Consider the following 19,864-nt stretch of genomic DNA (forward strand, 5'->3'; position numbering starts at 1 on the left):
TTTCAAAATGGAAAATCTACATTCTCAAACATTAATTTTTAAGTAAAGAAAGCATTTTCGTGATTTTAAGACAAAAAAAAATTGAGATTATATAATGGATTTGATCATCCTTGAATTTGGACGAGCGAGAGAAAGAGAAGAGGTGGAAGAAAGGAATTATTATTATGAATGAAGGATAGATCTGTGTTATATTACAAATATATAGATTGATATAAGAAACTGATATAACAGAAACAAATAGCAACAAAACAAACCACGAAACACCAATATAGACAAAAGTTCCAAAATGTAAAAACATGTAGGTTATCTTGTTTATGCAGAAAACAGTTTTCATGCAGTCATAAAAGGTATGAGCCAAAATCCATTCAACACCTTTTGGGAATCATGGTTGTCTCAATTTTTCCCTTGAAGTCTAAGGGTAAATGTCTTCAAGGACAGAAGGATTTCCTTCAACCTAATTTTGGCATCTTCATCAATCAAGTCACCATCACTGTTAAACTTTGCTGGTGGCTGGAATGCATTGATGAAGAATTCAGGTTTGTTGATGAAATGAAGATCCAAAAATACTCCAATTTGGCGTAGATGATACTGTGATCTTCCCCCACCAAAGCCTCCTCCAGCACTCACTATGGCAGCAGGTTTACCAGCCCAAACATTTGGTGCTCTTGATGCCCAGTCAATTGCATTTTTTAGTGGTCCTTCAATAAATCAAAGCATAGATTCATTTTAGTTTGGTTTTCAACCTGTTATTGTTTAGCAATAACTTATGCAATAAGGATTTTAACTGTGAATTTGAGTTCATGAGTAGAAATGAACATATCTGAGCAATATACAAGAAAAAATATTTACAAACCTATTAATTTGTCAACATTATTAGAATAATTAATGTTTTTTCCTCAAGTCTCAAACACGAAATCCAAAAGGAAAAGAAAAAGATAGTTTGTACTATAGCTTTTGCTTTAATTAAAGTCTCTAAGGTGATTTCAAGGATTCAAAGTAGTATTTATCTTGATCTTTAACACATCCTTCTATTTTCTTATTTTCAAAAGAACACTCTTCAACACCTGCACAACATAACATAACTCTCACACAGAATATCTTTCATTATATTCTTGAAAATATTTATCCTCAAGGATATAACACTAAAGGAGACTATTCAAAAGTAGAAACACAACTGATTTTATACCTTATAATTTAGATCGATATGATAATTATGTGGTGATTATAACACTATAATTGGTATAATTTCTATGATGTGGTTTAGTCAAAGTCTATTAAGTAATTTCCAAAACATAAGTCAGAAAAATGAATATGTATTATCGTTATCTTTATCCTCTTTTAGGTTACTTCCAGACCATTTATTTGATTAACTAACTACCTATAAAAATCTTGAATCATTTCTTTACATTTTTCTATTTTGAAGAAATCGTTTTACAATCCCTAAAGAACATTTTGGCAGTGTTTTGGTGAGGTGCAGAAGTACCTGTAACAGAGTAATTGTATTCAGGGGAAGCAAAGAGGATGCTATCAGCTGCAACAATCTTCTGGCGAAACGCTTCAACTTCGGATGGGTAAGTGCCGTTTATCTCAAGATCCGTGTTCAAAAAGGGCAAAGGCGAAATATCAACGTAATCGATCTGAAGTGCCACACTGCTTTCTTTGCTCAGTTCAATCGCTATCAAACTCAAACCAAAAAAAAATTAAAAATCAAAACAAACGAATGAAGTTAGAGTGTGTATCAGAAACCAACCAGCACGAACCAGGCCTCTGTTGTAAGAGCCTTTCCGAAGAGAACCAGAAAGCGCCGCCACTTTAATCAGCGACGAGGATGCTCCGGCCACCGCTGCCATGTTTCTTTGCTGTGTGGCTTCTTTCGTTGACTCCAAACAATGACGAGGAAAGTTTATAACGAAAAATCAAATCAGTTTTTCTCTCTTTATAGACTTTCAAAATTAACATGCTAAACTCGATAACTTCATTAATTTTTAAGCAAATACTAAATTTAAATATTTCTAATCAAACCCTTATTATAAAATTTTGAAGTGACTAAAATACTTTTCATTTTTATCTGAGTATTTAGTTATTTAATTTTTTTTTCATCTTCAATTTATCAATTGATTCATTTTCTTCTTATTAATTTTCAGCTTGTTATTGAAAAAGAAAAAGATAAAAGATAAATTATAAATTGATTCATTATAGGGGAATTATAAAAGTAATGAATCCTGTTTTCAAAATCTCATAAAAGAATTTGTTGGAAATTTGTAATTAGTCATAACAACAATATTGATGATATAAAAGTGTTGGGATTCAAAGAAGAAATTTTATTTTCTTTCAAAAAAGTTAAAGAAAGGATATTAATAATAGAAAATAGAAAAATAATACAAGGAGCCTACAACATTGGAAAAAAAAAATATTATTATAGGTAGAGGTGTGCTTAAGAAAGGAGATGTGAAAATACTACATGTGTGCCTAAATATGGAGGTGAGACAATTTTATGAACTACAGTAACAAAGAAAAATACTTGGTAAAATTATAGGTAGTAGAAGAATAAAAGATTAACAATATTTATAAGCGAGATCAACAACATCTTTAACAATTAATGTATGATTACAACAAGATGAGATTAATAGTTATATGGTGAATTAGTAATGTGAGCATTGATTGTATGTCATGTTGTTATCTAGTGTGGAGGATGCTCTAAAGAAAATTAGATTTGCAATATTAAGAAGAGATGAATTGGTGATTAAAACTTCAATTGATAATACGCTTTGAAATTTTTTTCTTGAAATAATTTTTTGAAAAGATTCTTGAAAAAATTTATTGAGAATATTTTTGCAAAACACAAATATATCTAAGAAATATAAAAGATAAGAAAAGAAAGAGATTAATCAATTTTAGTGAAATTATTTCTATCATCTTGCAATTACTATATTACAACTACATTTCTCATGTAACACATGTAATCACACATTATATGAACTAAATATTTCTTGAACAAACCAAGAAATACTACCTACGTTCAAAAGACTATTATGCACTATGTACCTTACAAGATGTAATGTATAAATCGATCTAAGGAAAAAATCACTTGTCTATGATAGATAAGCAAAAGCTAAAATAAAAAGTATAAAACCAATTTCAAAACACTTAGCCTTGTAAAAGATACAAAATCATTTATTTTAATTCTTGGAAGTATGAAATTAGTGTTATTGAAAGTAATTAATTGATTTTCAAGATTGTTTATTGAAAAAATTAGTTGAAATGTACTAAGTCACCATAGGCTAAGATGTATTAAGCTACCATAGACTCAGATGGTAAGGATAAGAACTTCAAGGATGAGAACTCAAAGCTGAAATGACAATGATGATAACTCAAGACCAAGATGACAATAATGCAAGCTCAAGGTTGAGATGTGGTAAGGATGAGAACTTAGAGAATGAGAACTTTGAGGATGAAATGGTAAGGATAAAAACTCAAGGCCGAGATGACAAGGAAGTCCTTTTGCATTGCCATTAGAATGACCATCTCATTAGATGAATTTTCAGCTTCTTTTGTACTTATCATCTTACTTCTCTTAGACATCATATAACTTTTTCTTCATCGATCATATCTTAGTCCCATGTGGGCGTCAATGTTCTTACAAGGCTAAAATCATCTTATAAAACTCTTTCTAATAAAAATTTCTTACTTTCAAATCGAAATGTTCCAAAATTTGGATGTAGTCTTAGATCGAGAAATGTTGTGTTCCAACTTTACACCTTCAAACTAAGATGTTTTACGTCTATGTCTCTTCTAAATCGTGAATGTATAATTATAAAAAACACTTTGATACTCGAGTTAATAAAATACGTTATATAATAATATAAATTTTAATAATAAAAATAATTAATTTACTTTGCATTCTATAATATTTATATCATGAGTTTTTTTAAGTGGATGAGTCTATGTAATCAATCAACTTAATTAATTGTTAGTTAATCAAATTTTTTAATAATACGTTAATCTTAAAAGTATGGAAAATGATACTTGAACAACCATTTTTGACAACATTTAGACACGCCACACGTGTCTAAATTTGAGTGGTCCAGTTGGAAAAATTAAATGAAAATGAAATATGACGTGGAAAGGGAGTGGTCAGGGTTTGCAGGTTCGCGTTTCAAATTTGAAATTGAATTTGGAACAATTTTAGAAAGAGAAGCGCCAAGGTTCAGAGATAGAGAGTGTAACCTAGAGAGGCCGAACGACTTGGAGAAAGGGAGTTGGAGAGAGAGACGTCCGACGGAGTGCTTGCCGGAGTGTCGCCGGACAACGTTGAAGGCTGTCTGGGAGCTATCGAACCCCTCCAGGCGATTCCGATTCACGGCCGCCACAGGTCCGACGTTGGCGAAGGAAGGGAAGACGCCATCGTCTTCCGTCCGGTCCGGCCCAGCGAACTAGGGGCGCGTTGAAGGTCTCGCGTCGTCCCACCTGCTTCCGTCCCTGTCCCGGAGTGCCGGCGGAGTGCCGCCGGAGCATCGCCGGAGTGTGGACTGTTCGGTGGACCAAAAAGAGGGGTTTTCCGGGTTGTCAGTCCCACCCACACCTTTATCTTCGTCTGTGTTCCAACCGCCGCACCTCGTGCTGAGTGAAGGTTCGTTTTTTTTTTTATTTCAGTGGAATGAAGGTTTCATACATGCATGATGTTGTTTGTGGATGGTTTTGCTTATGTATGAAATGTCTCCCAAGTGGATTTTGTTGTGTTACTGATTTGTATACTTGTTTGCTTAATCTTACATTGTTGTTGTAATTTTTTTCGATTGGTAGTCATGGACCGCGTTGGCCTTGCTGTGAAAAAAAACAAGCCACCTCAAAATGAGAGTGGTGAACCTAGTTGGCCTTGCTGTGAAAAAACTTGAACCCAATTACCCAATTCATTCGGCTTTGGTACGAGTTATGTTGGTGAACCCAGGGTCCTAGAAAATGTATTTTTATGTGACACGAATTTGTTAAAAAAATGTTAAGAAATTGTTCCCAGGTTACTTAGAAGTAGCTAAACGAGGGAAAACAAACAAGGCACCCCAAAATGAGAGTGGTGGACGTAGTTGGCCTTGGTGTGCAAAAATTGGAACCCAGGTACCCACATATTCTGCCTAAGGTACCAGTTATGTTCCTGTTCCATGAGTGTTAGAAAATGTATTTTTATGTGGCACGAATTTGTTAAAAAATGTTAAGAAATTGTTCCCAGATAACGTAGAAGTAGATCAAATGAGGGAAAATAAAGAAGGCACCCCAAAATTAGTGTGGTGGTCGTTGTTGGCCTCGGTGTGCTAAAACTTGAACCCAGGTACCCAGTTAATTTGCCTTAGGTACCAGTTCTGTTCCTATACCACGAGTCTTACAAAATGTATTTTTATGTGGCACGAATGATATGAATTAGTAAATTAGTATTATTTTTTTGTTCTCTTTTTGGTTGTCTTTTAACAAATGCCGACAATGTTTGTTATCATTTTCATTTTGTTCTTTTACTTGATTGTGTTGTTGTAATGTAATTTAACTTTTTGTGTTGGTGTAGTGTCATGGAGGAACTTGGTGAACAAAGTAAAGGACGTGATAGAAGGAAGAAGGTACGCAGGATTGTATTTGACTTCCATAGATTTGTTGTTTGACTGTTTGCACTGGACTCTTTAGGGCACAAAAGAAAAGAACGACAAAAGATTGACAATGTCATTGTATGTATAGTAATTGATGTTTACTTTGTAATTACAAATTTATAAGGAAAGTATGTTGTTTCCAGGCACATAATCTTGCATTGCTTTTTGGACATTTGTTGAATTGTTCGGAAGACAAGAAACCATCATTTGAAAATATCAATTGCTCGTCGACCTCTTACTGCTGGACGACCGTTCGTTCCACACTGGACGACCGTTCGTTCGGTGGTCGACGAGCGTTCGTTCGCTGGTGGACGAGCGTTCGTTCGCTGGTGAACGAGCGTTCGTTCGCTGGTGGACGAGCGTTCGTTCGTCATCATCAGCATCCACTCATAAATTTTTTTAACGCCGTTAGCACTATTTAACGGAAAGGATCGATTTGTTGCAATTTTCATAAAATTGGGACCCAATTGATATTTTCAGAAAGAAAGGGACGAAATTGAGATTCCATGCGAAAATAGGGACTTAGTGAATGATTAAACCTTTAAAATAAAAAGGACACTCGGTCCTTACAAGAACTGTCATGTAATAATTTTTTTTTGCAAAAACAATGTCAATAAAAAAGTTGTATTTATCATTTTTATATTTAATTATTATATAAATATTTTTATTGTTGAATATTTCTCATATTTTTATTATGTAAAAATTAAAATAATGTTGTATAATACAAAAATTAACATAAATCATATATATATATATATATATATACAAATAATTTTGTATAAGTGTGTAAATATTTTAATTAAATAAGTCTAACCATACATATTGTTTGTTTGTTAATGTATTGATTAAACAAATTATAGTAAACATAAAAAAATACACTGTGCTTTTTATCCAATAGTTAGATGAATATGATGAAACACATTAAAAAACTCATTTCATGCATTCATTAAACTATTATAACAAAATTATTATATAAATTTGAAAACATAATTGATTAAACGAACAAAGTAAGTTTAGCAATACATTTTATATAAATAAGTCTTTTACACATTTAGGACAACTTTAATCATATATATTAAAAAATATTTTGACACACAAATTAAACAAATATATTACATAGACAAACAATATAAAAACTTACAAATTAAATAAAACAAGGATTTAAAATTATAAATCATCCATAAGCAAGTTTATTATTATATTAAATAATATTTTAACAACATTTTTTATCAATATTAAATATTAAGAATTCAAGTATTTAAAATAGTTTGGAGAGCCTATCATAATAATATTTAAAATATATTATTTTTTGTCTAAATAAGTATATTAATTTATTCAGTTCATTAACTATTTCCTTTTGTTTTTCATTTCATTTGTGTAATTTATAAAAGTTATTTCATAAGTGTTTATGGTTTGTTATTGTAACATCCCAATAAATAGTAATTACTATTAATCAGAACTAATCACATTTACAGAAAATACAGTGCAGTCTTAGCATAATTAACAGCTGCTTCAAGATAAAACAGCATGTCCAGCAAATTACAGTATTCAGAAATTCAATAAAGGTACAAAACCAGTTACTGGACAAACGTTCTGCAGAAATATACAGTCAACGCCCCAAAACGCTATACAGAAAGACTAACTACTACTAATACTGTATGAACAGCGCTGCAAAACTATACACAGAACTATCAAAAATACAGCACTGAAAAGTTACTAATGCTAATACAGAAACGGGTCTCTACTGCTCAGCTTTAACTTCAACTTCCACAAGGTTGGCATCCTCCAAATTTTCTTCTTCCAGTATAGTTTCAAGGGGTGCCTCACCATCTGCTCACATCCACAACGGATGATCATTGCATTGACAAGACGGACATACAGAAACAGTAGACAACACAAGGAAAACGCAAGGGTAAGCTTAGGTAATTTAGTTCAATACAATCAACATAATTTAACATATAACATCAGTCATACAGTTCATACAACATTAAACACATATCCACGCATACGGTAACTCATTCATATTCTCCTAATTAAAGACTGTCCGGACTGTATGATGCCATGTATCTACAGGCGTTCTTGCACCCGGGTGGTGTAGTAACTGGAACATCCATCAGCTGCCACCCGAGGTTAACCCTATCAGTCCAAAGTACTCAATAGGACTAGGGCCTCCTGCCATTCCCACGTATGACCTACTCCCCTCTACATGAGGATGAGCACTCACGGAATATCAGGATGAACAGCCATCAGCAGCTTTACCATGGTCATACTACACTACTTCTCATATTCACATCATGGAGACGTTCCTCCTTGGAACGCTCTTTCATAATCCAATCCAATAAATCCATTCCAAATACCATTCGCACATATTCACAATTTCTCTTATTCAAATTTTCATTCTGTGTTCACTCTCTTTATTTTAAAGAACGGTCATCACTCAATAAATAGGGACGAACATATTACAGTACTCAAACGTCCACGTTTCTGAACAAAAGAAACGTACCATTTATCAACTTAACTACATTACAACACTTAATAATTTGAAGAAAACTGATCTGAGAAAAGATGGGTAATACTTAAAAAAAAATCTTAAGTATAAAAACTCCAGGTAGAATCCAAAGGATAAAGCCAATAAGAAATATTTAGATAAACAATCAAATATAATTGAATTCAGAAAACAACACTGCCAGTCAAAGACCGAACGTTAATTAACAATTTGAACGAACGCCATATACGTTCGCTCACGAAGCAATAATAAGAAGAGCGTTCAATTATAAAAGCAAACACTGCTCAGGACGAACGCCAGGTCAATGACCGAGCACCAAATAGAACGAACGCACATAGGAACGAATGTGCATGGAAACGAACACGCATGGGAACGAACGTTCAGTATCAGACCGAACGCTAACTGGGACGAACGCTCAATCTAAGATTGAGAGTTCATTTGGACGAACGCTCAGTATAATACTAAGCGCCACTTATGACGAACGCTGGTAAACAAAACCGAGCGTCCTAACTATACTTCACTTTATATTTTTAATGGTTGGACCCGCTAGGCTAAGCCGAACGCTCACCTAACTCTTAACACCAACAACGCTCGTTCTCGATCAGGTCCTTTCCAAATGAAAGAGTCCTTATTCTAAGTGATATTCCAGGGAAACCGAATGGTATAAGACCGTTCGATGACGAGCGTACATCATCAATCATAGAGTATCAGATTTCCAGATTTTCAGACACTATACTGCACAGTTTTTATACGATTCATAACTTAGAATTTTCTTCTTCACCATAAATCTTATACATTACAACATTCATATTATCATCTCATAAATACAGAATCTTCCATTTTCCAGTTTCCAACATATCATCACCAACATATAGTTCAAATCATTATCATTCCAAATTATGCAGAAATCAATCACATTACAAATCATACATCTCATTCACTGCATAATTTCACACCACATTCCTGATATACATCCATTTCAAATCTGCTCATTCACGCATATTCAAAATTCATATATTGCATACATTTCAGACATCCAGCACTATTCATTACTGTCATACAGATCAAACATATATTAAATTAAATTACTAAAGCTTCCCTTACCTGGTCTAACACTGCACTTCCAAATGCTTAGAATTTATCTCGACCACTCACGGCTTCCTATCCAGAATTCACTCAACCACTTCCACTTATCTAATACACCAAAATCATTAACAGATCAGACTTCTAACTTACACATGCAACCAAAAATCTTGGTTTGCATGAACTAAAACAGACAAGTGCAGGGACGAGAACTTACCAGTTCAGTTCTCAGTTTGGTTCGGATCAGAATAACGCTCACGGTGCAGTGAAGGCGTCTACGGTCTCTGAAATTAGATCAGAGGAGTTGATAGTGAGGTATTTTAGAGAGAAGATGGAAGAGTGCAGAGAAAATGTAGAGAAGATGGAAGATCAGAATTTGTGAGGAAGAAGAAGATTGCATGAAAGGAAGAGAAGAGTTTTCAGAGAAATTATTTTCTCTCCCTCATCAAACGGTTGAGCAGTTACTCACTGCCACTTGGTTTCCACTACAGTTTTTAGAAGTTTCCAAAGTGACATATGGCATTCAATGCATGCAGAGAGAAAGAGAGTGGAATTTTGACGTGGCAAGGTGAATTAAAACAGTGATCAGAGGATGGATTTAAGTGTGTTAATTATCAGGTTCTCACAGTTATCATCGCTCAAAATAAAGGTTTGTAAATATATTTGATCTAAGGTTAAACTTATAATATTGTATAATATTAATTTAGTTACGTTATTTTATATTTATATTAGTATATTAATTTATATATGTATGGAGTTTTTTTAAGCTTTAGGCGGCCTTCGCCCAATTATCTTTTATTTTTAAAAAATTAATATATAAATAAAATAATCCTTTTTTTTAACTTTAATGTATTTAGTCCCTTCAAGTATATTTATAAAAGAAAATTTTGTCAACCCAACTATAATACACACACACACACATATATATATATATATATATATATATATATATATATATATATATATATATATATATATATATATATATATATATATATATATATATATATATATATATATATATATATAAAATATCAAATAGTTTTAAATTAATATAAATTTGTATAAAAACAATTAAAAATAAATGGGCTGAATTAAAATTACTAAAGAAGTAACAAAACCTGGATTATATATTTCATACGTACATTATTGCTTAAAGTTTTAATTAATTAATCAAAGAAAAATATTATTTTATTTAATTCTATATAGAATACTTAATCAAAGCGGGTGCATTACGTGACACTATCAAGTGACTATCAAGTGACTTACATATCCGTTCCTAACCCATTGAAGGAGGTTCAGTCTCAAAGATTTCAAGAAAGAGATTCCTAAAACCCTAATCTTCCAAAACCCTACCATCTCTCATGGCGTCGTCGTTAATTCGCCTCCGCCGAACCCTCAGAGCACTATCCGGCGTCACCCAGTCCGTTTCCGCCACGCATGCGCCATCGTTTTCCGCCCCTATCAGGTGCGCCGTTTCATGGAATTGCCACTCTCTGAAGGGGGTGGTTCAGTCCCGTTCTTTCAGATCATCTTCAACTTCTCTCCTCTCTGTTAGATCCTCGCAGAGCAACATCCCCGAAGAGATAGGTCCCGATACCATTCTCTTCGAGGGCTGCGACTACAACCACTGGCTCTTCGTCATGGACTTCCCCAGGGACAACAAACCCCCTCCCGAAGAAATGGTTCGTGTTTACGAGGAAACTTGTGCCAAAGGCCTCAACATCAGGTTTCTCCCGTCATGTCTTGTACCACTCTTCCTATCACAATGTTTTGATTATTTTCCTCGTCCTCATAGTCTTGAAACAGGTTATATTGTGAAAAAATATCGAGGAGGGCCAGTAACACACTCTATTATTAACCTAAATTTATTGATAACCACTAAATCATGAGTGAAGTTCGTTGATTAAAAATTAGAAGCCCCATGACATGCTGTGGTTTTTAATTCATTTTTAGTTGAGAGCGTGTTGGATACTGTGTGGATCTGTTCGTAGTGGTCTTTACTTAAATATGTGTTTTTTTAGTGTGGAAGAAGCGAAGCAGAAGATATATGCGTGCAGCACAACAACTTACACAGGCTTTCAGGCAGTCATGACCGAAGAAGAGTCTAAAAAATTTGAAGGTATTTGTTCCCGTTTCCCACTCTCGAATTCCGTGTTACTGTCGAGAAGATAGAATTTTATGTTTGATTTGTTGCATCTGAACAGGTCTTCCTGGAGTCATCTTTGTGCTACCCGATTCCTATATTGATCCAGTGAACAAGCAGTACGGGGGTATGATTCTTTTTTCTTTTCAGAAGATCTCTCCATGCTTAAGAAGTTGATTGGATGTCTTCATTTCTTGTTCAATTTCAGTATTAGTTGTATCATGTGACTTCAATAGTTTGCTACCCTTTTTGATTGCAACGCATGTTTTCGTGGTTGATAAATAGGAGATCAGTACATTAATGGAACCATTATCCCCCGACCTCCACCAGTACAGTATGGGAGAAATCAGGGAAGACGAGACCGGAATAGGAGTCCTGGTCAGTACAACCGACAAGAGAATCCAGTGCCAAGCTCCCAAGGGAATCCCTCTTACGGTGCTCAGGAGTCCATGCCAAGGATGGAAGAAACTATGCGCCTCCACAAAATTATCCACCCCCACAGAACTATGGTCAAGCATCACCACAGCAGTATCCGCCTCGACAGAACTATGGCCAAGCATCACAAAACTATCCACCCCAACAGAACTTTGGCCAAGCATCACAAAACTATCCACCCCAACAGAACTTTGGCCAAGCATCACAAAACTATCCATCCCAACAGAACTTTGGCCCAGCATCACAAAGTTATCCACCCCAACAGAATTATGGCCAAGCATCTCAGAATTATTCACCAGAACAGAAATATGGTCAGACATCACAGAACTATCCTCCCCAACAAAGTTATGGCCAAGCATCTCAGAATTATCCACCACAACAGAAATATGGCCAGACACCACAAAACTATCCTCCCCAACAAAATCATGGCCAAGCATCACCCAATTTACCCCCACAACAGAACTATGGTCAGGCATCACCTGATTTTCCACCCCAACAGAACTATAGTCAGGGGTTGCAAAATTATCCACCCCAACAGAACTATGATCTGGCATCGCAAAATTATACCCCCCAACTGACCTTTGATCAAGCACCGCAGAATTATCCACAATATGCTCAGCAGCAGGGCTTTGGACCTCCAGGAGGACAAGGGGAAAGGAGTTATATGCCACAGCAGAACATTGGACGACCGGGACAAGGAGAAAGAAGAGATCCTGTGCCTAGGCATGGTACTTCAGATGTCAGGGGTGACACTTTTGTACCGTCATATACGACGAATTTCAAGCCAACATACATGGAGGAATTTGAACAGGCTGAGCAGGAAACTCATCCTGCCAAAGAACGGACAGGGTCTCAACATCCACCTTCTGGCCCAGACAATTTTACCGGACAGGTATTCTACTGACCCAAAATTGAGTATATTCAAGTTTCTGTTTATTGGTCAAATTAGTCAGAATAGAGATAAAAATTGATGCTAATATTTAGTTCAAAAAATTTTCTTGCGGGAAACTGTATTCATTGAGGCTAGATCTTACGTATTCTTTTCTGTTGGAAAAATTATCAACTTTGTCTCGATCAATACTAAAGGTGACTTGTTTTTGTATTTTTCTTTTTTCTTTTCTGCAGGGAAGATATTGAGAGTAGTCTGAGGCATGTGGGCGGCTTGTATTAAAGTACTAATCACATTCTAAGCTGATTTGCATGTCCTTTCCCTTTGGTGGAATATTGATTCATTGAGCTGTGGATGTGTATCGATTAATTTAGTTCATGCACTGTTGTGACAAAGTTGAATGTGGTATGTAAGTTAGTACTGGCTACCTTGTTTTTTTGAACATGGTTGAACTGTGAATTTCACGTGGTGCTTTGCTCTCTTACTCCTCTTTCCGTTCTCGTTGTGACGAATGGAACAAAAAATAATTGTGAATTTGCTGTTTCATGTGGCAAATTGGTCAGTTTCCATGGCCAGCCTAGTGCATAGCTCACAGCCAACAGCCATGTCTCTTACTCTTTTGGCATATATTAAGTTTTGGAAGATCTACTTCTTCAAATGATAGTAGTTAGTGAGAAGTGCTGTTGAAGTCAATAAGAAAAGGATCAGGTAAAAGGGTTCTTGTGCTAGTGACCGAGAATTTCGTAGGCATAACAACATTTTCGAAATGTCCATGGCTTATGTTAACCGTAAATTTTGAGGTTCCCATGGAAAATCAGTCTTTTATTATAAGTTGAAATGACATGGATATATGAACTCTCACCACGTACAATCCTGTAGCCTAAAACTTCTTTACACGAAGAACAATAAATATTATATTTTAAATCAATTTAGTAACACAAATCACTCTTTCAATGAATAATAAATGTTTTATTGAAGATTAAGAAAATCGATTAATTGACAAAAAAGTATTGAGACTGTTGGTAACACACTCGATATGGTTTTACCAAAACATAAAAATTTGGCTGCAACATTATGAAAAGGTAGGGGTAGTAGTATATTTGGCTTTGTAACCAAAGTAGGCAAATATGCCTTCTTTATTACCAAAATAGGCAAAATTTGACCGAAAGTGAAGTCGTGGGGGGCCAAAACGACTTCAAAAGAAGAAGTCGTGCCCCCCCTGCACGACTTCACACTGTTCATAGGTACAGTGTTGAAGTCGTGCATCCCAAAAACGACTTCTGGATCCTGTAATCGATTACATTGATTTGGTAATCGATTACAGAGTGTTGAAACTTTCTGAAAAAATCGCGCGCCCGGGCGCGGACGATCTGTATGTGGACGAGCGTTCACTGAAAATGGACGAGCGTCCACTTCTCCTGCCGAGCGTCCACTGAGCGCATCTCGACGAGCGTCCTCTTAGCTAGATGGACGAACGTCCTCTTAGCTTTCTGGACGAGCGTTCTCTCTGCCTGGCTGGACGAGCGTCCTCTTCTGCCTGGCTGGACGAGCGTCCTATTCTGCCTGGACGAGCGTCCGCTTCTGCCTGGACGAGCGTCTCTTCCGCCTTGCACCAAAACAACCTGGTAATCGATTACACATGTTTTGTAATCGATTACCAGTGCTTTTGGTGGCATACAAATTTGAAGTCGTGCAGGGTGGTCATGATTTCAACACTCTGTAATCGATTACCATTACATTGTAATCGATTACAAAGTCTTGAAGTCGTTTTTGGGGTGCACGACTTCAACACTGTTGCTATGAACAGTGTGAAGTCGTGCAGGAGGGGCACGACTTCTTCATTTGAAGTCGTTTGGGCCCCCCACGACTTCCCCATTTTCGTAAATTTGGTTGAATTTGCCCATTTTGGTAATATTATAGGCAAATATGCCTAGTTTGGTGCAAAAACCAGTATATTTTCTTAATCGGCAAAGGAATTTTATTTACAAGGTACTAGTTATATCACACCAAATATAAACAAAAATCCTTCTGAAGATTAATGCCATTGTTATCACAAAGGTCTTGAGTGATTGTTCGGCTGAGAAATACCAAGGTCTTGAGTGATTGTTCGGCTGAGAAACTTGATGAAACTTATACAGAATCGTATATTAGACAGTGTAAAAGATATATCCAAACACATGAGACAAAGTAATATAGTTTCAGTCCAAAAGATAAATATAATTTCATCAAAGTTATTTCTTTCAAAAAATCAATAATGTCAGAATGATTATCCTCCAGCACAGAGATCGAAAATATGTAACATAAGTATAGATATTTAATGAAAACATAAACGAAATAAAATACAAAAACAAAAGTATGTAACATAAGTATAGATATTTAATAAAAACGTAAAAATAAATAAAAATAAAAACAGAAAAATAAATAAAAATAAAAACATAAAAATAAATATAAATAAATAAAAATAAAAACATAAAAATAAAAACATAAACAATAAATAAAAACAAAAACATAAACAATAAATAAAAATAAAACTCTGGTTGAGGACGAGCGTCCTCGGCTAAAATACTTTGCCTGTGCGTTCGTTACTGAACGGTCCTTGACCGTTCGGTTTTCTTGATGAAAATAGTTGAAGTGGGATTCCTTCATTTGGTTAGATCCCTTGTTGAGGACGAGCGTCCTCATCATTAAAATGCTATGCTTGAGCGTTCGGCCAAGCACTGTTTGTATCTGAGTATTCTTTGATAAATTTCTATTCTTTAAATCCCATAATATTTGACGCTCGTTACTGAAACGGTCACTGACCGTTCGGTTTTCTTGGTGAACAAAATGGAAATGGGATTCTATCATCCGGATGGAATCCTAGTCGAGGACGAGCGAACCCTCCTGTTAAAATACTTCGCTTGAGCGTTCGGCCAAGAGCTGTGCATCTGGTACTTTTGATACACACCTAACGTTCGTACTTTTGACGATAGGTCTCCAATCTAACGTTTGCCCAGAATAGCGTTCGGTCTCACACCAGCGCTCGTCCAAAAGGGTGTTCGGCTTATACTGAACGCTCGTCCTAATGGTGTCTGTTTTGAACTGAGCGTTCGTCCTAAATGAGACTCGGTCTCATACCGAGCGTTCGCTCTAAATGGTGTTCGGCCTTATTCTGAACGCTCGCTCAAAATGAGGCTCGGTCTTATGCTGAGCGTTCGTCCTAAATGACGCTCGGTATTATTTTGAGCGCTCGTACTCTTCTCCTGCAAAATAGCGTCCGTCCAATTAACAGTACCTTACTCGACCATTCCTGAACGTAACTGTTTCTCTGCCGTTTGTACTCTGATACGAACGAGCGTCTTTTGTGTCTCATTTACAGCGTTCGTCCTCGGTCTTTGGGGACAGAACGTTCGGTCTTGGTGGTTTTCTTATGAATGGTGAAAATGATTATGTATTAATGAATAGTACATGATGAACAGTAAATGATGAACAGTAAATGATGAACACAGAACTAACCTTCTCTATGTTTTCTTGCCGTTCTGATAACACATTTCATCCCACAATAGCACAACGGACTACCATTCTGTTCTTAACTCCTCGAGCACCACCACAGACCACGTTACTATCTTGCTTCCGCCGCATGACGAAGGGATGCATCTTCAACCGCAACTTCGATTAAACCGTAGAAGTACTCAGAAGAATTCGATCTGCACGAAACCTCAATCCCTAATTCGATCTGCACGAACCGAACCCTAGAAGTACTGAGAAGAATCCCTAATTCGATATCCACGTGCTTTTTACTTATAAAACAATTCTTTTCTTTTTACTTATAAAATATTCAATATCCACGTGCCCCACTGCTCCTGCTCTCTTCAACCACGTCAGATAACACGTCCACAACAGCGTGCCACGTCAAACACACCGTAACGCCGTTTGACACTATTTAACGGAAAGGATCGATTTGTTGCAATTTTCATAAAATTGGGACCCAATTGATATTTTCAGAAAGAAAGGGACGAAATTGAGATTCCATGCGAAAATAGGGACTTAGTGAATGATTAAACCTTAAATTCAAACAAACGTGCTTTAAAAAGAAAAGAAGAAAACTTTATTATACAGTATATTCCAAAAATGAATTATTAGACTGTTAAGTTTTGAGGCCCGTAAAGAATTGGGCTTAGATAGGAGGCCCAAAAAGAAGAAGCAGAATGAAGAGCCGTAAGGTATTTTAATTTTAATTTTAATTTATTTAACAGGGAGAAAGACTGGTGGAAGAAAGAAGAGAAATCAAAGGTTGAAGAAGAAAGAAAAAATTGTTTTGTGCAGAAGAATAAAATAAAGGTCGAAAAATTGTGAAGAAGAAGAAGAGACTGACCACAAGGATGCAAGTTGTGGTGCTGAATACTCAATCCTGCTGCAGAGCCCCACAACTTCCTTCATCTTCTCGTTCCTTCGTATCAAAAAAGGTTCTTTTTTTTTATTTATTTATTTTATCTTGTTTTTGGAATTATTATTTTTGAATAACCCTCTTATTTTTCAATCTCATCTTGCAATTTTTCCTTCGTAGGGAACCAGGTTTTTCGGTGGGCATGCTTCTTTCAGGAGGAAGGGCAACGTTTTGCGTTCTTCCTTTCGGATTCATTTATCGCGCTCTACACGTAGCCTTGGTTAGTCTCTTTGAAAATCTGTACTTTTTCTGTATCCTTCTTTCAATTGAATTTGTCAGATTCAAAGCTCTATACCTGCATGGATTACAATTGTTGTCTTTTTTAATTTCAACATAATACCCAAACGCTGCTCTATGCAAACGTATTTTTAATCTTAGTAAGTTGAAAATGTAATCTATTTTCTTGCTACCTTAGTTTGTCAGTATTGCTTCCTTTAATTTCAAATTCGGTTTCAGATTCTTTGTTTGTATGACAATTGGGGAACCGAATCCCATGTTAACTTTATCCTCGTACAGCAGTAAAGTGTGTTGCTACTCCGAATCCAGCTGTGGAACTGCCATTAACTGCTGAAAATGTAGAAAGTGTATTGGATGAAATTCGACCGTATCTCATTGCAGATGGTGGAAATGTGGCTTTACATGAAATTGATGGCAATGTTGTGCGGTTGAAGCTACAGGGAGCATGTGGTTCGTGTCCAAGCTCTGTTACAACAATGAAATTGGGCATTGAGCGTCGACTGATGGAGAAGATCCCTGAAATAGTGGCGGTTGAACCGATAGCTGATGAAGAAACTGGTCTTGAACTAAATGAAGAAAACATAGAGAAGGTTAGTTCTGTGTTCTATCAAGATGATATATATACTTCGCTGGTTCTTCTGGATTATTCATATTTGAAATAAACTTTTTGTAGTTTTGTTGAGAAAACTGGTAGAATGTTTTTTTCTCTCTCAAATGGTATCGCACAAGTACAGATGTTCACATGCACCAAGGGACTTGAGAGGGAAACAGTATATCTAGAGGATATGAATATGCAAATAGTGATTGAGTGGGACTTAAATGTATATTTTTTTTATGTTTCTTGGGATTTCTTTGAAACAATCTAGCGGATATACGAATATATCTGACAAAAAATAATTGAATGATAAATATTGGTAACTTTTGTATATTACATTGTAATCAAGTTAGTTGATGGAAGTCATCTGTGGAATTCAAACAATTTGGGAAAAGGCTAAACATTTTTCGTGAAGAATGCTTTTGTTATTTGTGGGTAAGTTTAGTAATAATTTACACACATTAAGACCCTCCCGTGATTCCCATTAATATGATACAAAATCTGTTGCACATTGAAGTCTTTACCTCATATGTTGCTCAGTTCTGTACACTGTCTATTTGATGGAAAGAGACTTCTGTTTAACTACTAGCTGTTATAATGAGGTTTAGGCCTCAATATCAAGCTCTGCATTTCAGTATAAGAAAGATGCTTTATCCTGCTAGGCTGTTAAACTGTATATGTTGTTTTTCATATGTTATATGCATAGGATTGTGTTTATTGAGACTGGTCTAAGATCATAGTATATTTGTCAATAGATGGTAAGAAATGGTTCAAACACTGGACTTTATTCTATCTTTTTAAGTTTCTATATCAAGCAAGACCTGTTCAGTTATTGTATAAATGACTAATATAATTTCTGTAACATTAGTATGAAGTGAAAATCTTAATGTTATATAAACTGGTTCAGGTTCTTGAGGAAATAAGGCCCTACTTGGTCGGGGCTGCTGATGGAACTCTTGAGCTGGTGGCTATTGATGAGCCAATAGTAAAGATCAGAATCACAGGCCCCGCTGCTAGTGTCATGACTGTGCGTGTAGCTGTTACACAGAAGTTGCGAGAAAAAATACCTGCCATAGCAGCTGTTCAGCTTTTATGATACTTTATTTCGAAAGAATAGAACTATCATGGCATTCTTGTAATTTTTCACGTACAACAGTAATTGAAATAAAGTGTTACATGTTATGAATAGTTATAATATATGCTGTCAAATGATTCTTTTTATTTTTTATGAAAATCGTCAGTCACACGCTTTTACAGTGGATGAGGGTTCTGCTATTGTAATCAAACTATAGATTAATTTATTTGTTATGGTTATCACTAAGTATTAAATCGTATTTTTTGTCTGGACTCCTGTTTTCCATTAACTAGGTTTTCGATCAAACTAATAAGCATGCACAAAATCCCGAATATGGTGTCGCCATTAACGCATCATGAACGCCTTAGTAAAAGTACGGAGATGGTTGATTTTTCCTATTTTGTTAGAAATGAAAGCTATTTTATCAGTTGCATATCATGTTTTCCAATGCTCCAACCTAATTCTCCTTGATTATTGGAGATTTCGCAAGTCTGGCCAACTTTAGGGAAACTGAAAGTTGAAACAGTTTTGTATTGAATAAAAAGGAAAAATGGTTTCCCCTCTAAAAGGAGTCAATGCATTATAGTAACAATTTTTTATCTCCCCTTTACTTCATTCATCCCCTATTAGTATTTAATCAACCCATCTAATCAACTAACTAACCAATGATATTCTAATCATGTTAATGAATTCTTTATATCCTAACACATTACTTCTATTTTAATCGCGTTTTGATCAGACTACTACCTGCATCGTAATTAAGTTACACCTTTTTCCTTCCTATTACTCGATTCTAAAATTAATCCCCATCTACGCACACTAATACGCCTATTTCATAAGTA

At 35.5% G+C, this 19,864-nt stretch overlaps 2 protein-coding genes, 1 long non-coding RNA gene and 1 pseudogene across 6 annotated transcripts; 2 read left to right on the forward strand and 2 right to left on the reverse strand.

Annotated features, from left to right (window-relative positions):
• Window positions 1–143: 143 nt before the first annotated feature.
• Window positions 144–1,911, reverse strand: LOC124848443 (NADPH:quinone oxidoreductase-like). The gene is made up of 3 exons (XM_047326119.2): window positions 1,751–1,911; window positions 1,484–1,675; window positions 144–698 (listed from the first exon to the last, which is right to left on the reverse strand). Exons 1-3 carry the CDS (start codon window positions 1,848–1,850, stop codon window positions 394–396), a joined length of 597 nt encoding a protein of 198 aa, XP_047182075.1. The 5' UTR covers window positions 1,851–1,911; the 3' UTR covers window positions 144–393.
• Window positions 1,912–7,098: 5,187 nt separating this feature from the next.
• LOC148201322 (uncharacterized) lies at window positions 7,099–16,643 on the reverse strand. The gene is made up of 2 exons (XR_015784844.1): window positions 16,185–16,643; window positions 7,099–7,460 (listed from the first exon to the last, which is right to left on the reverse strand). It is a non-coding gene; the product is annotated as an uncharacterized LOC148201322 (long non-coding RNA).
• LOC148201323 (uncharacterized) lies at window positions 10,475–13,173 on the forward strand (annotated as a pseudogene). The gene is made up of 5 exons (XR_015785326.1): window positions 10,475–10,948; window positions 11,244–11,341; window positions 11,427–11,492; window positions 11,651–12,692; window positions 12,926–13,173. The product of XR_015785326.1 is annotated as an uncharacterized LOC148201323 (transcript).
• A 267-nt stretch (window positions 16,644–16,910) lies between the features above and the next one.
• On the forward strand, window positions 16,911–19,281 carry LOC148201324 (nifU-like protein 2, chloroplastic). Of its 3 annotated transcripts, none has more exons than XM_088108187.1 (4): window positions 16,911–17,134; window positions 17,236–17,335; window positions 17,632–17,942; window positions 18,855–19,281. In XM_088108187.1, the coding sequence occupies exons 1-4, from the start codon at window positions 17,051–17,053 to the stop codon at window positions 19,041–19,043; spliced, it is 684 nt and encodes a 227-aa protein (XP_087964313.1). In that variant the 5' UTR covers window positions 16,911–17,050; the 3' UTR covers window positions 19,044–19,281. The 3 variants fall into 3 exon arrangements, with proteins under 3 accessions (XP_087964313.1, XP_087964314.1, XP_087964316.1); XM_088108188.1 differs by having other exon boundaries at window positions 17,635–17,942; XM_088108190.1 differs by having other exon boundaries at window positions 17,734–17,942.
• Window positions 19,282–19,864: the final 583 nt, after the last annotated feature.

Source organism: Vigna umbellata, chromosome 3 (genome assembly GCF_029865625.1).
Source record: "Vigna umbellata cultivar VRB3 chromosome 3, Vumbellata_1.0, whole genome shotgun sequence".
NCBI lineage: Eukaryota > Viridiplantae > Streptophyta > Magnoliopsida > Fabales > Fabaceae > Vigna > Vigna umbellata.